Raw genomic sequence first — 17,466 nt, 5'->3', positions numbered from 1 at the left:
AAAAAATAAATCGAATGGACAAAAACGATAAACCAAAATTTTACAAAAATTTAGTACAACTTTAAGTTTAGTAATTGATAAAAATCATTGTTTTTCAGTATATCAAAACAGAAAGTCTGAAAATCCAAAGCAAGATACGGAATCTGTAACAACTAGCTGGTACATATATAACAATGATTAAACTTTGAATACACGCAAATCAGTAGAGTATTTATCAATAACACAATACTATAAATTTAGATAACCATGCTACCGTGCTTCCTATCGCGTCCTCGAGAAACTGCATTTCATCATTTGGTCGAATTAGGTCCACCTTCTCCATCAAAACCTTATCAACCCAAACTTTCCAACACGATCAACCAAGAACAACGTGATGAACTTTTGTGTTTGCTAATTCATCAGCACACCAATGAAGCAGCTTACATTTAATATTAGCATGGATATCTCCAAGACTCACATTCCTCAAATTTGACTGTAAATAAACAATGAAAAGCTATTGATTCAACCATGTCTATTTTTGTAACAATTTTGCGGTTTAAAAATACATAATTTAAAGATAATACCTTAGAAACATGATCAAAATTACCATTTTTCTTGGCACCAACATCGATATCAAAATTACTACCAACTTCATTATTTAAAGATAATACCTGAGAAACATGATCAAAATTACCATTTTTCTTGGCACCAACATCGATATCAAAATTACTACCAACTTCATTCCCAATACCGCTACCAATGCCACCATTAGCAACCTAATTTTACAACCAAATCGTGTCAAGCGATGTAATCATGATAATTCAAAAGCATTTAAGTGTTATATATATACCAAACATATTTTTTATATGTTGTTTAGTTACTAACATGTTCTTACTGATTTTGTTGATTCATACTTTGCAAAAACATGGACCTCATTTCTTGCATTCCTAGCTGATTTTGTTGCATTTGTTGTTGAAGGCTTTGTACCATCGTTTGAAGTTGTTGAACAGGTCCATTTTGTTTCACAGAAGCTCCAACTTTCAATGGTGTAACTCTGAAGCCAATTCCGCGAACTATACCCCGAGCTTCCTTGCCAAACACAAGGCTAATTGCATCATCAACAATGTTAGTTGTGTTTTGAGATTCAGGTGGACATTCTTGTATTTCTTTCTGAAAAAAAAAATTATGAGCAAACGAGATAAAACCGAGAAGGGGAAAATTGTGTTAATATTTTAAAAATAAAATATTAATTTTATTATCATTTTCTCTCCAACAGCTAAAAAACAATTAACGCATCATTACGCGTTATTCATAGAAGTGGTATTACTTACATCGATGGTAATTCTTTGATCCATTTATGCAAAAACATCGACGGTAATTCTTGGATGGAGGTTTAATAAAAAATGGAATAAATGATATAAAATAGAATCGAATCAATATTCTAGCAACTAAAATATGGAAAATGGAAACATTTTCTCAGTATACCTGTTTATAGCGAAAGATGTAACTATCTTCGATCTTTAATCTCGTCTAGAATTGTTGTGGAACGATATCTCTTTAAATCCTTGGTGTCGATGGTGGTGCTACGATCATCGAATATGAATGTATCTTGAATCTTGGGCTACAATATGACTTAACGAAAAAAAGCACTCAATTTTGGTTTTAAGTTATTTTTTATGCTAAAAATATTACTTTCAAGAAAAAATACTCAATGAAATTAAATCATTCAACTTATATCAGGAATAACACATGTGACATGAAGCAATAACTGCTAAAAAAATACAATGTATGTGCAACATACTAAGAAAGCAATACAGAGCAAAGACCACTTGCAAACCACGTATAGCATTACCAAATACGAACATATTAAAGGCTATCCAGATGGAAAAAACCAACAGTCATCAAAATCAGACCTTTTTGCTACCTTCACTATGAGGATCTGTGTTGTATATGTACAAGTCATAAGTGATGCTCCTAAAAGAATTAAGATTCCAAGGAATACCAGAGATGAAAAATATGGCCAAAACAGAGGGCGAAAATCCACCTCCATGTGAAGAATCCCAAGACAGATATTCCACCTCCATGTGGTTATATATGATACTCAAGTAGCATTCCCACAAGTTGAATGAATTGACCAATTAAATCGGATTGGAAAAAATGAGGATGAGAAAACCAATTAAATCGGATTGGAAAAATACTCGAATCCAGATAGCTTGTATACCTGAAATATAGACTGGAATTCAAGCTAAAATGCTCCAAGAATCGAAATTGAACGGGTAGTGGTGGTCTCAAGATGGTGCAAAGGTTGTATCTCGCAGGAAAACTTGCCGGAATCGTGATTGGGCAGATCTAAAATTGGCTGAAAATCACAGGGATAACAGGGAAAACATTGTGGCTTCGACTTCTCAACAACAAACCACTAAATAACAATAAAATTGAGAGACACAATCACCGAAAACGGAGGAAAAAATCGCGCACGGAAAAAGACTGAAACAGGGCTCCCACTCACGCTAGTTCTTCCAATCTGAGGCAGGGAAGGAGGAGCAAGGTTAGGAGAACAAGGTTGCTGGCTACTGCGCTCCAATCTCTGGTTGCCGGATAACACGCAGCGGTGGTTGGAGTCGGGACGCAGAACACCGAAGAGAGGAGGGGAAGGGTTAAGAGATTTGGGGTTTCACTCTCTCTCTCTCGTATTGTGTTGTGTAATACCAGTATAATTGCATATGTATTTAACAGCGCACATAAATGCACGCTGCGGATAGAATATAATATTACTATCTGCAGCGTGCTTTTAATGCGCACCGTTAATGTATAGGTTATTAACAGCACACATAAATGCACGCTGCGGATAGTATATAATATTAACAGCACACATAAATGCACGCTGCGGATATTACTTTCCGCAACGTGCTTATAATGCACGCCCTTAATTATTGTCAAGTGCAACAATATTAACAGCGCACATATTGTGCCTGCCATTAAAAGTAATATTCGCAGCGTGCTTTAAAAGCACGCTGTTGATGACGTGCTGCGGAAAAGCATTTTCAGATGAATATCGATCGTTGGCAAGGAATGGAGGACCGGAGACGATTAAGATGATAAAGATTTAAAAGCTAAATTTTTATTTTTAGTTACGAAAACGTTTATTTTAAATAATTCAAAAATTTTAACTTTTTTAAGGTCAAAATTTAATTAATTAGTGGAGCAAGGAATTTTATATAATTTATATGAGATTTTTGAAAATATGTATTTTTAAAACTTTTAATTTGAGGCCTAATTGATTTATTAATCTTAATTGACCTAATTTATTATGTAAAAACTAAGGTTAAATTAAGCGCATTAACTAATTGATTCAGAAAGCCTTTTTGTTTTTTAAATATATAATTAAACCCTAAAACCTACACACACACTGTAACGTCCAAAATTCAACCTACGTAAAGTACATACCTGCAAATTGTAACGCCCCGAAAATTTAAAAATCCACGCGAACTACATGCACACAAATTATTAAATTCTCTTGTATTTTAATTAAATGTTTTAATTGCATGAATTAATTATGTTGTGCATATTTGCATGTTTAAAAATATTTTTCTACATGGTTTCATTAAAATATATTTTTAAAGGTTATTCGAGTTGCGATCGAAGAATGGAGACTGAGGGCTGAAAAAAATAGAAAATGGTTTTATTAAATAATTGTTTTTAATTATTTAAAATATGGTTGGTGCTTTTTAATATTTTTGAAAATAAAGAATTTTTATGTGATTTTATATGTCGAGGCTTAAATTTTATCGGTGTTAGTTTTTCAACAAAAATACAAACGTTTTGACAACCCGGCTAATAAATTCACAGACTTATTTAAACAAAATTATTTTTAATATTTTAATTAAGCACTAATGGGCCTAATTAACCCCACTAATGAGCCTAGGCTTGATTAAGGTGTAATTAACTATATATTATGAAATAAACCCACCCCATAACCTATCAATCATTGTTGCGTGTTTTCTTAATTGCTCGCAAGCGCACGACGTCAAGTTATAGTAAAATGAATTTTTAAGTACGAGTGTCGATCCCACGAGGAGTGTAAACTAAAATTATATCAATGCTTGTAATTAAAATAGTCTCAACTTTATTTAGAAAAATCAAAAGAGATTTGGTTTACTTAAACGAATTAATTGAAAACAAATAATTAATCTAATCACCGAATTGAGAAATAACAATGAGAGAAGATATCTAGAGAAATGATTTCACCAAGTTTCCACGATAATTATTCTCAGTTAACTTTATATTCACGAATTTCAATTATGTAATGACCAAGAACACTTAATTATTTTATTCCCCCTTTCCCAAGTGACGAATAAATTGTATCAATCAAAATTCGATTCAATTATTCCTAATAAAATCTAAGTTTAAATGATAATTGCAAACAATATTCTTACATAAGCCTCGCTAAAGTTATACGCCTTCCGAACACTATAAACATTCAACGATGTGTCTCTAATGATCTATAATCCTAGTCCCTCTCCCGAGTTATAGAATTAATCAAACAACAAACAATTTATGGCCAGTAAATTGCAGTGAAATAAACACAGAGAAACACAATTAAATATAAAATGGAATTCAATCATATAAAATAACCATGTCAAATTATCGTATCCACAAAGCTACATCATTCTCTAGAATGGAAATTTAGTTCATCACGAAATCCAAGCGAAAACAAGACATATTCGTGAGTCTAGACATCGCTACACAGTAGAATATAGAAAGCGAAGGAAAAGATAACAAATCAGAAGTGTCGTCTCCGTCCCCGGATCCGTTGTTCTTTGTATTTGTGACAGTTCTTCGCACTCTGAATCTTCGTCTTGTGTTTGCTTGTGCGTTTCCTCGTTCTTTTCTCCAATGACGGCTGCCCCCGTGTTTCTTTCCCCCCGGAAGCCCCGGTTTCTGACCTAGCCATCGCGCTTTTATAATTATCTGGACGCACGGCGCGCGCGGTGGCGCGCATCATTCTGGTCGCTAGTTCATTTCTGCGCGCGCGCTGGTGCGCGCGATCTCGCACTCTCGCGCGTGCCTCTCGGGTTTTTTGCTGCTTCCGTGCGCACGGGTGCGCGTGATGTTGCGCGGTGGCGCGCAGGCTTCTGGTCTCTCGCCTATGTACCTGTGCGCGCGGCTGCGCGCACTTCTGTTTAATACCTGCTCTCAGCTATTCTTTACGGTGCACGGCTCTATTTTCTTGCATCTACTTGGCTTCGTTTCCACTATTTTCTCCACTCCTGGAATGACAACAAAAACAAATCAAAAACGCATAATTCTGTTCGAAACAAGCATAATTCAAAATGGATTTTAATGTAAACTAAGTGAAAATCTTGCACTTATCAAACCCCCAAACTTGAACTTTTGCTAGTCCCGAGCAAAATAGAATAAAAGCTAATGATCAAGGAAAAGATTTACGCAACTACTAAAGTCATGGATATGCGAAAAGTGATATTGACCTCCGACTTATCTAATTTCATGTAATTCACGATTTTCCAAGAGTCACTTGTGTGTGTAATATGTCAATGTTCATTTACCCCGTCGAATGCTCAAATAGAGTTGTAATGCCCATTCGCCTTATAGAATCAAGAAATCATCAGTTCAGTTCAACTCACATTCCATCAACATATAAATTTGCATTCACAGATCACATAGGACTTTATCGGTGATTATTCGGCTCGAAAGATGGTCAACACAAGTATGCCAAAGATGAAATCACACAATGAGATGCTTGCACGCAAGTGATTAAAGTTTATACTCGTTGACAATGTTTTTCAGGTATCCATAGGCTTGACTTAAACAACCTTTCTCCACTAGTATATTGGATAAATGTGACAAGGTTAATAGGTCTTGTAGGCTTGTAACGTTAGGCCACGGCTCACGGCTACAATAAAGGGTATGGAAATCAAAATTTGAGAGAAATAATCAAATCTTCATCATTTTCACTATCATTTCATTCACCATCACTTTATTGCTTTCTTCCCCATCATATCCTCCATTTTCGAACTTTTCCTTTTTCACCACTTTTGTTTGATTCATTCCCTTGATTGTTTTTTTGTTCCCTTTTTTTTTTCAACTCCTTTTTGCACACTTCAATTTTTCTTTTCTTTTCAAGGAGTATTTGAATCATTACAATACCCATGAACTTATTTCTCTCAAAATTAGGTAGGGGAATAAGTGTATAAGCTTCATTAGGTAGTCGTTGTGGGATGTAGAATAGATACAAGTGGGGGCTAATTGTATGTCATTGACATACACCACTTGATTTTTAATAGGCTCAAAATGGGACACTAGGGATATTTCATGTTCATTTGGTAGGCTCGAAGGCTCAAAACGGCTCCAAAGATCGCCTAAATCATTCCTATATCACATATTATCCGTATTTCGCATCGAAAAGTTTTCAAGCAAGTTCTAGATTTCCGTCAATCCATTAGTCAACTCATACCAACTAATCACATGCATTTGCTCAACAAAAAATGATATACGAGGTGGGTACAAAAGAAATTCTCAGCATCTCAGTTAATTCGAAGCTCAAAGGGCTACAATTGATAGTAAACAAAGAACAAAGGCCCAAAGATATTGTGAAAAAAATTGCCTAGATCATTTCTATGTTTGCAAAAGTGTGAATCAATGTAATGCAAAAATTACCAAAAATCAGATCTCCCTCATCTATTTAGCATCACAGTCATGCAACTTGTCTCTAAGCAACGATAGTATCAACAAACACGACAGTGCAAAATAATTGTGACTCCTAAGTTATCATGAACACATATATACTTCAGGATCGCAATTCAATTTTCATCATCGGTCACACATTTTACTTATCCATGACTTCTCCTAACAAATCTAGCATGCAATAACTAAAAAACTAAAGAAGAACCAAAAAATCAATTTAACTACTGAGTAATTAAAAATAATAATAATAATTTTAACATGCAAGCAAAAATTCACCCCCCCAAACTTAAAGTATTCATTGTCCTCAATGTATAGAAATAAAGAACACGACAACACATACCTCGCGCACGAGTGTCATAACTCGGGGCTCGAGTCATCATTCGCAGCATCTTCAGCATCATCGTCTATGGGCTGCGGCGGTGATAGATCTGGTGGTGGGTTAAATTAACAACTAAGGGACTAAAATAAAATAAAATAATAAAAACAAATTGAATGCTAAAAATTAAAATTTGTGGGTTGCCTCCCACGCAGTGCTTGGTTTAACGTCATCAGCCCGACTATACCAATCCTGTTCATGGTGGATCGTATGATATCTTGGAAGCCTTGAGTTCTACATTTTGACCATCAACCTCCATGGTCAGTTTTTCTTTTCTCAAATCAATGACGGCTCCAGCAGTAGCCAAAAATGGTCGTCCTAAAATAGCACGAACATTCTGACTGTTTCCCATGTCTAGCACCACAAAATCTGCTAGAAGCCTTAATTTATCAATCTTAAGTTCAACATCTTCCACAATACCCAGCGATGTCCTGACCGATTTATCTACCATCTGAAAGCTTAGTCCTGTGGGCTTTATCCTACTCAATCCAAGTTTCTCGTAAAGATAACTAGGCATTATATTCACACTTGCTCCTGAATCACAGATAGATTTTCCACCAATTTACCCCCTATTTCAAATGGTACTGTAAAATGCCTTAGAACTTCTTGCATGAAAATTTGCGGAAAATTAAAAATTTTCTTTTTAAAAGAAGTTAAATGGCCTCATTCATAAAATCACTGGTGAATCAAGTTCAATATTTCAAAATATTGCAGCGGAAGAAAATAAAGTTTGCCAAAAATCACAATTTAAAAATATCCAACGACTGATAAAATGTTTGCGGAATAAAATAACAACTGCTGCTCTGAGGTCCTCGGGTGCCACTACTGCCGACCCAAGCTGGCTCACTGGTCCCCGCCCTCGGCCCTGGCCTCATCAGTACCTACAACAATCAAGTCTAGTGAGCCTAAAGACTCAGCATGCTTATATCGCAGGTAACGAGTAAAAATCTGAATTAAAATATGCATGAGATAACATATCCTGTCCTCAGGCATGCTGAAATAATCTGTACTGAGCAATTATAATACGTGCATAACTGAACTGATAATCACAGTAAAAAAAAATGTTTGCTCCTTGGAGCCTGCACTGAAATAACTGGTAAAATTTTCTGTTGAGATTATGTTTTACGTCTGTCGCCCCTGCACTAAGCTGAACTGATCGGTAACTGGCTACCGGGGAGGCTGAAACTAAACTGAGCTGGCCGGTCACTGGCGACTGGGTGGTACCATACTGAACTGATCGATCACTGGCGACTGTATAAAATAACACTCCCACATAGTGAATGAACCACAAGACATGGTATGGACCGTGGCTAAGGGCCATAGGCCAACCAAGATCCATACCACTCCACAAACTCGAAACACAAATGCTGTACCAAAATCGAAGGGCAGAGAGGGGAGGGGCTGTTCTTGTTTTTAAATTAAAAACCGATGAGCCATGGTTCGAATCATTCCTTGGGACGTTGTGGAGAGGATTTGGTCGGTGGTTCAAGCCCCAATGGCCAAAAGTCTCGCAAACGATGCGATGCAAGCAAGGTTGCAGCTGCTGGAAAATTACAGCAAGTTGTTGTGTCGGTTCGGAGGCTCGTTCGAGTTCTCGGTCGGCTTCTAACCTATGGCCTTGGACTGTACAGTGCCCCAGTGAGTTAGGAAGGTCATGTTTTTGACCGTTGATGATTCGGATCATTTTTAAGGTCGTACGAGAATTTACGGTGCGATGTGCCAAATTGACTCTCGAAAGAGCGTTTCGTGTTTTGGCCTCCATTCCACCTAGATTTCGACCCTATCATTTTAGGAGCATTATTTTATGATTTTTCAGCGTATTTTAATCATGACTATACGTCGGTTCGGTGTCGGTTCAGGTTGGCTCGGAGTCATGATTAAATGCGAAGTCATTAGGCGTCATAGTCGCATCTTTTGAACTAAATTGCATAGTTGGTCAAGTTTAAGCTATTGCATATTTTTCATGGCACAGTTAGGTTGCAGCGAGCCTGGGGACTATCCAATCCAATCCAGTTGGTAAAATTACGAGACATTTTCATTATGCCAGTTAATTATTTTACGTGCATTAAATAGAAAATGATTATTTTTGAGATTTATGCGATATGGCTTGTGGTTCATTCACTATGTGGGAGTGTTATTTTATACAGTCGCCAGTGATCGATCAGTTCAGTATGGTACCACCCGGTCGCCAGTGACCGGCCAGCTTCGAACCATGGCTAAGGGCCCTAGGCCAGCCACAATCCGCATCACACCATAACTCAAACAACACTCCAACCGAGCCCCACGTGTAGGTGTGTGTAGTGATGTACTTTGATCGTTGTCTTGTGTCGTTCCAGTGGCCATTTGTTTGACCATGGCACGATCCAAACATCTAGGGACATGGTATGGACCGTGGCTAAGGGCCATAGGCCAACCAAGATCCATACCACTCCACAAACTCGAAACACAAATGCTGTACCAAAACCGAAGGGCAGAGAGGGGAGGGGCTGTTCTTGTTTTTAAATTAAAAACCGATGAGCCATGGACCAAGCCACCAAAAGGGCGACTTAGTCACGTCTTAGACTTGCTAGGGAAGGGATCTAACCATGGCTATAGGCCATTGGGGCAGCCAGGATCAGATCCTTTCTAGAATGTAAGTTGCCAAATTCTCTCTTGTTTCTAGACTAGGATATGTCCACTAATTAATTAATTAAGGGTGATCATTAAATGGAAAGATTATCATGCTAATAGATGACAAGGAAAGGGTCAAAAGTGAGTTGGCATATCATAGTTGACACACTAATGGGGTGGCCGAAATTTGCAATAAAATGAAGGGGAAATATTGTTATCTAGTTGATAATTAATAACTCTTAAAAGCCTTACTAATCCCTTAAATAATTTAGTGAATAAAACCCTTAATTAAGTAACTTAAATGAGCTCATTTCTTAATCACCTCAAATAATTAAATTAAATCCTCAACTTCCCTTTTTAACTTAAATGAACTAACTTCCTAGCTAAATTAACTTCTGGAAGTATTTCTCCAATCTTAAATTCTATCTCAAAACTCCAACTCCGGTCCGGCCTCACTGAAATAACTGAAATACTAAAACTCAAACTACTGAACTGAAATAATAAATAATTAACTTCAAACAAATGCATTTAAAATAATCATGCAATGAAGTCAACTAAATTTTAAAAATCTAGAATTATGCATGGCTTATACGTCTACTGATTTACGGGTTCTACAATCCTTCCCCCTTTAAAATAAATTTCGTCCTCGAAATTAGAACTCACCGAATAACACGGGGTATCGATCTCTCATCTCCGGGTCAGACTCCCACGTAGCTTCCTCCTCAGAATGGTTGAGCCATTTGACTTTGACTCGCTTAACCAACTTGTTCCGAAGTTTCTTCTCCTGCCGGTCTAGGATCTGCACCGATCTCTCCTCATAAGACAAGTTTGAAGTAAGCTGCAACGGCTCGAAATTCAGCACATGCGAAGGATTTGCCATATACTTCCTCAGCATGGAGACGTGAAAGACATTGTGTACTCCGGCCAGATTCGGCGGAAGAGCCACACGATAAGCTAGCGTCCAAACTCTGTGAAGGATCTCAAACGGTCCAATGAATCTCGGACTGAGCTTCCCTTTCTTGCCAAACCTCATGACACCCTTCATAGGTGCCACTTTCACAAAGACATGATCGCCCACTGCAAACTCTAAATCTCTCCTCCGCTGATCGGCATAACTCTTCTGTCGGCTCTGAGCAGTCCTCATCCTATCACGGATCTTGACTACTACCTCTGCTGCCTTCTGGACAATCTCTGGACCCAACTCAGCTCTCTCTCCTACCTCATCCCAATGAACAGGAGATCTACACTTGCGGCCATACAGTGCTTCATACGGAGCCATACCTATAGACGACTGGAAACTGTTGTTATAGGTGAACTCAACCAGTGGACAGTTCGTCTCCCAACTCCCTGAGAAATCGATGACGCAAGCGCGAAGAAGATCCTCCAAAATCTGAATAACTCGCTCCGACTGCCCATCTGTCTGCGGATGGAAAGCTGTGCTAAACAGCAACTTCGTACCCAAAGTCGAATGCAAACTCTTCCAAAATGAGGAAGTGAATCTGGGATCTCTGTCGGATACGATAGAAACTGAAATACCATGGAGTCGGACTATCTCTCGGATATACAGCTCTGCATACTGAACCATGGTGAAAGTCGTCTTAATAGGCAAGAAGTGCGCTGATTTGGTAAGACGATCTACAATCACCCAGATGGCATTCGATCCTCTGGCTGACTTCGGCAAACCGGTCACAAAATCCATGGTAATGTTCTCCCACTTCCACTCGGGAATAGGAAGAGGCTTGAGCAAACCTGCTGGTCTCTGATGCTCGGCCTTCACTAACTGGCAAGTCAGGCACTTGGATACAAAACGCCTGATGTCCTTCTTCATCCCTGGCCACCAATACAATAGATGCAGATCTTTGTACATCTTCGTACTCCCAGGGTGAATGGAGTACGGGGACGTATGGGCCTCTGATAAGATGTATGCTCGGATAGAATCACTGCTAGGAACCCATATCCTATCTCGGTATCTCACAATACCGTCGCTGACTGTATACAAAACACTGCCCTTGGCTTCATCTCTCTTCTTCCACTGTGCTAACTGCTCATCTGCTGCCTGACCACTGCGAATACGGTCAATAAGAGAGGACTGGATAGTCAAGGTAGATAAACGAGGAACTCTATCTCGAGGATAAGTCTCAAGATCGAACTTCTGCATCTCAATCTGAAGAGGTTTTTGAATCGTCAAGTGAGCCATCACTGCGACTTTTCTGCTCAAAGCATCCGCGACTACATTAGCTTTGCCCGGGTGGTAGCTAATGTCACAATCGTAGTCTTTCACAAGCTCCAACCAACGCCTCTGACGCATGTTCAGCTCCTTCTGCGTGAAGAAATACTTGAGGCTCTTGTGGTCGGTAAAGATCTGACACTTCTCTCCATACAGATAGTGCCTCCAAATCTTCAAAGCAAAAACTACGGCCGCTAACTCCAGATCATGGGTAGGGTAATTCTTCTCATGGACTTTCAGCTGTCGAGAAGCATACGCTATCACTCTCCCATGCTGCATCAAAACTGCACCTAAACCAAGCTTCGAAGCATCGGTATAAAGGACAAACTCACCAGATCCTGACGGTACAGCCAAAACGGGTGCTGAGATAAGAGCTTGCTTCAAAGTATCGAAGCTCCTCTGACACTCCTCGCTCCACACAAATTTCACTTTTTTCATGGTCAGTGCTGTGAGTGGAACGGCAATGGATGAGAATCCCTGAATGAACTTCCTGTAATATCCTGCCAACCCAAGAAAACTGCGGATCTCGGATGCATTCTGAGGCACAACCCAATCTCTGACTGCTGCAACTTTTGCGGGGTCTACCTCAATCCACTGCTGGAGACAATGTGGCCCAAGAACGCCACCTTCTCTAACCAGAATTCGCATTTACTGAACTTTGCGAATAATTTGTGCTTCTGCAATGTCTGCAACACTGTGGTCAGATGCCTGCTGTGCTCCTCCCGACTCTTGGATTAGACGAGTATGTCATCTATGAGCACTATCACAAAATGATCGAGATACGGCTGAAATATGCGATTCATGAGATCCATGAAGATCGCTGGCGCATTCGTCAGACCGAACGGCATCACAAGGAACTCGTAGTGACCATAACGAGTCCTGAAAGCAGTCTTCGAGACATCAGCATCTCTCACCCTCAACTGATGATAACCAGAACGCAGATCTATCTTGGAGAAAATCGAAGCTCCCTGCAACTGGTCAAACAGATCCTCAATCCTCGGCAGTGGGTATTTATTCTTCACTGTAACCCTGTTCAACTCCCGGTAGTCAATGCAAAGCCTCATCGAGCCATCCTTCTTTTTCACAAATAAGACCGGCGCTCCCCATGGAGAAAAGCTCGGGCGAATGAACTCCTTGTCGAGAAGTTCCTGAATCTGCTTCTTAAGCTCTGCCATCTCTGTCGGTGCTAGTCGGTACGGCGCTTTGGATATCGGAGCCGTACCTGGCATAAGCTCAATGGAAAACTCCACCTCTCTCTCGGGTGGCATACCAGAGACGTCTTCGGGAAAAACGTCTAAGAAATCTCTTACAATCGGAACATCTGAGGCTGACTGGCTGGGTTCCTCAGGGACAGATAAAAAGGTCGCTAGAAATGCCCGACACCCTCTATGCACGGGTTTCCTAGCCTGAACATAAGGAATAATGCGCGGTAAAGGAAAGTACCTGTCCGGCTCAAATAAGAACTGCTCCATTCCAGGCGGTTGGACAAGAACAGATCTCCGCTGGAAGTCTATCATTCTGTTCCTCAATAGCCAGTCCATCCCTAGGATGATGTCAAATTCTGGCATCGGTAGCACAATCAGATCCGCATAAACAAGTTTACCGTGCAACTCAAGTTCTATATCTCGGATAACCTTGGTAGCTGCCATCTCCTCGCCTGACGGCAACACTACTGAAAAGGCTGTATCTAGCCCAATGGTCTGGATCTTGAGAAAGTTTGCAAATACCTCCGAAATAAACGAGTGAGTGGCCCCTGAATCTATCAAGGCCTTGGTAGCGGAACCAGATATAAAAATTCTCCCTGAAAGAGCGGAGCTCTAAGTTGAATCCAGTAGTTACAAGAACTAAACTTATATACATGCAATGGTCAAAGTTCTTCTAACTTAAATCTCAAAAATACTACTGAGTAGAGCATGCAATCCTATCACAGTTCTAAGTTCAATATTAATCCTTATTCCCAAAGCACGGAAATTCAAATAATAACTTAAAGTTTAAAGGTACCTGTCAACAACATAGTCTCAGGGTTGGTTTCCGCGGCATGGAGAGCAAAAACCCTGTCCTGAGTAGGCAGATTCCTCTGAGGGCACTGCAGCAACATGTGGTCTGGACTGCCGCACTTAAAACACTTTCCTGAGCCAGCCATGCATGCCCAGGATGGCGACGTGAGCACCTGGGACAGACGGGGTGCTCTTGAGTCCTCGGGGCTGGGCGTCCCCGCTGCTGCTGCTGCTGGCCTCGGTTCCTGGGCGGTCCATGAAAAGGCCTCTTATTCTGCTGCTGATGCTGATGAGGAGGAGGGCGGTGTGGTGCCTGGACTGGGTGCTTGCCCTGGCGATCCCTCTCGATATCCCGCAGATCCTGCTCTGCGGCTAAGGCCTTGGAGACGACAATCTCATAAGTAGAAGGGTCAGATACCCTAACATCCCGGCGCAAGATCGGCTGTAAACCTACCAGGAAGTGCATCAGCTTGGCTCTGGCATCATTCGCGATCAGGGGCACAAAGTGACAGCCCCTCTCGAACTTACGGATGAACTCCGTAACCGTCATATCCCCCTGCCTCAGACTCATGAACTCAGTGGTCAGCCTGGTGCGAACCTCCTCAGCAAAATACTTGGAGTAGAAAACTTCCGTAAAGCGGGTCCATGAAAGTGTAGCCAAAGTCAAGGCTACCGAAGCTCCTTCCCACCATAAGTGGGCATCTCCAGTGAACAGGTAGGTGGCACATCGGACTCGGTCTGCGTCCCCCAGCTCCATAAACTCAAAGATGACCTCGAGGGATTTGATCCATCTCTCGGCAACCATGGGGTCAGATGTCCCAGAGAATTCCTTCGGGCGCATCTTCATGAATCGCTCATAAACAGCCTCGGGCCCTGTCGGCCTGGCTGCGGATTGTCCCCCGCAAACTGTGCGAAGAACATTGCCATCCCAGCTAACATCTGGCACTCATCTCCGGTGGGGGTGGTGGAGGAGGTTGTAGGTCTCCCTCCGGTCTACGCTCCTCCCTGTCCTCTCGCCGAGGCTCCTCCTCTCTGTTGCGCTCTAAAATGCGTCTAGGGGGCATACTGTTCCAACATAACCCATACGTAACTAACATGCATAATTCTATAATTTATTTTAAATGAACACTGAAGTACTGAAAATCTTGAAGCATGCTGACAAAATAATTCATGCTTTAACTAAAATGCTAAACAAAATGCTGAACTGAAAAACTTACGAACCGAAGACGTGGCTTCGTGAGCTTCTCGCAGTCAGTAGTAGTGAAACCCTATACAGAACCACCGCTCTGATACCAATTGTAACGCCCCAGATTCGACGACTGTCCTCACTGTACCAAGACGAGTCTTTCCAGCGTGCTTATGTCCTCACTCACACGCACCCTGGAAAACTTCCCAGGAGGTCACCCATCTCAAAATTTCCCCAAGTCAAGCACGCTTAACTTTGGAGTTCTTATGTGATGAGCTACCGAAATGAAGATGCACCTTCGTGATATGAGTAGTACAAATCAAATCTTTTTAAGCCCTATTCAACTGTACAGTCCATTACATTGAACAGTCTCAGAATCCCTCTCATTCCCGTGTGGGTCGGTTCATTCATGTTCCCTCCACCTAGAAGCCTACCAAAAGCCGTTCATTGTCCGTGCAACTGATGGCACCGGCGATCACCCCCCGCCCTCTTCGGCCCCGGGCCTCACATGCCCACCAGCTTCCGCTTGGTTCGTCCCCGAACCACACCGTACTAAGAGAGGTCGGCTCTGATACCAATTGTAAAATGCCCTAGAACTTCTTGCTTGAAAATTTGCGGAAAATTAAAAATTTTCTTTTTAAAAGAAGTTAAATGGCCTCATTCATAAAATCACTGGTGAATCAAGTTCAATATTTCATAATATTGCAGCGGAAGAAAATAAAGTTTGCCAAAAATCACAATTTAAAAATATCCAACGACTGATAAAATGTTTGCGGAATAAAATAACAACTGCTGCTCTGAGGTCCTCGGGTGCCACTACTACCGACCCAAGCTGGCTCACTGGTCCCCGCCCTCGGCCCTGGCCTCATCAGTACCTACAACAATCAAGTCTAGTGAGCCTAAAGACTCAGCATGCATATATCGCAGGTAACGAGTAAAAATATGAATTAAAATATGCATGAGATAACATATCCTGTCCTGAGGCATGCTGAAAATAATCTGTACTGAGCAATTATAATACGTGCATAACTGAACTGATAATCACAGTAAAAAAAATGTTTGCTCCTTGGAGCCTGCACTGAAATAACTGGTAAAATTTCCTGTTGAGATTATGTTTTACGCCTGTCGCCCCTGCACTAAGCTGAACTGATCGGTAACTGGCTACCGGGGAGGCTGAAACTAAACTGAGCTGGCCGGTCACTGGCGACCCGGTGGTACCATACTGAACTGATCGGTCACTGGCGACCGTATAAAATAACACTCTCACATAGTGAATGAACCACAAACCATATCGCATAAATCTCAAAAATAATTATTTTCTATTTAATGCACGTAAAATAATTAACAGGCATAATGAAAATGTCCCGTAATTTTACCAACTGGATTGGATTGGATCGTCCCCAGGCTCGCTGCAACCTAACTGTGCCATGAAAAATATGCAATAGCTTAAACTTGACCAACTATGCAATTTAGTTCAAAAGATGCGACTATGACGCCTAATGACTTCGCATTTAATCATGACTCCGAGCCAACCTGAACCGACACCGAACCGACGTATATTCATGATTAAAATACGCTGAAAAATCATAAAATAATGCTCCTAAAATGATATGCTCGAAATCTAGGTGGAATGGAGGCCAAAACACGAAACACTCTTTATGGCCAGTAAATTGCAGTGAAATAAACACAGAGAAACACAATTAAATATAAAATGGAATTCAATCATATAAAATAACCATGTCAAATTATCGTATCCACAAAGCTACATCATTCTCTAGAATGGAAATTTAGTTCATCACGAAATCCAAGCGAAAACAAGACATATTCGTGAGTCTAGACATCGCTACACAGTAGAATATAGAAAGCGAAGGAAAAGATAACAAATCAGAAGTGTCGTCTCCGTCCCCGGATCCGTTGTTCTTTGTATTTGTGACAGTTCTTCGCACTCTGAATCTTCGTCTTGTGTTTGCTTGTGCGTTTCCTCGTTCTTTTCTCCAATGACGGCTGCCCCCGTGTTTCTTTCCCCCCGGAAGCCCCGGTTTCTGACCTAGCCATCGCGCTTTTATAATTATCTGGACGCACGGCGCGCGCGGTGGCGCGCATCATTCTGGTCACTGGTTCATTTCTGCGCGCGCGCTGGTGCGCGCGATCTCGCACTCTCGCGCGTGCCTCTCGGGTTTTTTGCTGCTTCCGTGCGCACGAGTGCGCGTGATGTTGCGCGGTGGCGCGCAGGCTTCTGGTCTCTCGCCTATGTACCTGTGCGCGCGGCTGCGCGCACTTCTGTTTAATACCTGCTCTCAGCTATTCTTTACGGTGCACGGCTCTATTTTCTTGCATCTACTTGGCTTCGTTTCCACTATTTTCTCCACTCCTGGAATGACAACAA

At 41.1% G+C, this 17,466-nt stretch overlaps 1 protein-coding gene and 1 long non-coding RNA gene across 2 annotated transcripts; both read right to left on the bottom strand.

Moving 5' to 3' along the window:
- Positions 1-390: 390 nt before the first annotated feature.
- On the bottom strand, positions 391-2,674 carry LOC142550827 (uncharacterized). The gene is made up of 5 exons (XR_012821414.1): positions 2,432-2,674; positions 1,465-2,338; positions 865-1,149; positions 651-755; positions 391-472 (listed from the first exon to the last, which is right to left on the bottom strand). It is a non-coding gene; the product is annotated as an uncharacterized LOC142550827 (long non-coding RNA).
- Positions 2,675-7,256: 4,582 nt separating this feature from the next.
- Positions 7,257-7,577, bottom strand: LOC142550597 (uncharacterized). The gene has a single exon (XM_075659670.1). It carries the CDS (start codon positions 7,575-7,577, stop codon positions 7,257-7,259), a length of 321 nt encoding a protein of 106 aa, XP_075515785.1.
- Between the last annotated feature and the right edge of the window lie 9,889 nt (positions 7,578-17,466).

This window comes from Primulina tabacum, chromosome 7 (genome assembly GCF_025594145.1).
Source record: "Primulina tabacum isolate GXHZ01 chromosome 7, ASM2559414v2, whole genome shotgun sequence".
Lineage (NCBI taxonomy): Eukaryota > Viridiplantae > Streptophyta > Magnoliopsida > Lamiales > Gesneriaceae > Primulina > Primulina tabacum.
Note: the sequence above shows the minus strand (reverse complement) of the source record. Positions and strands in the feature narration are given on the sequence as shown.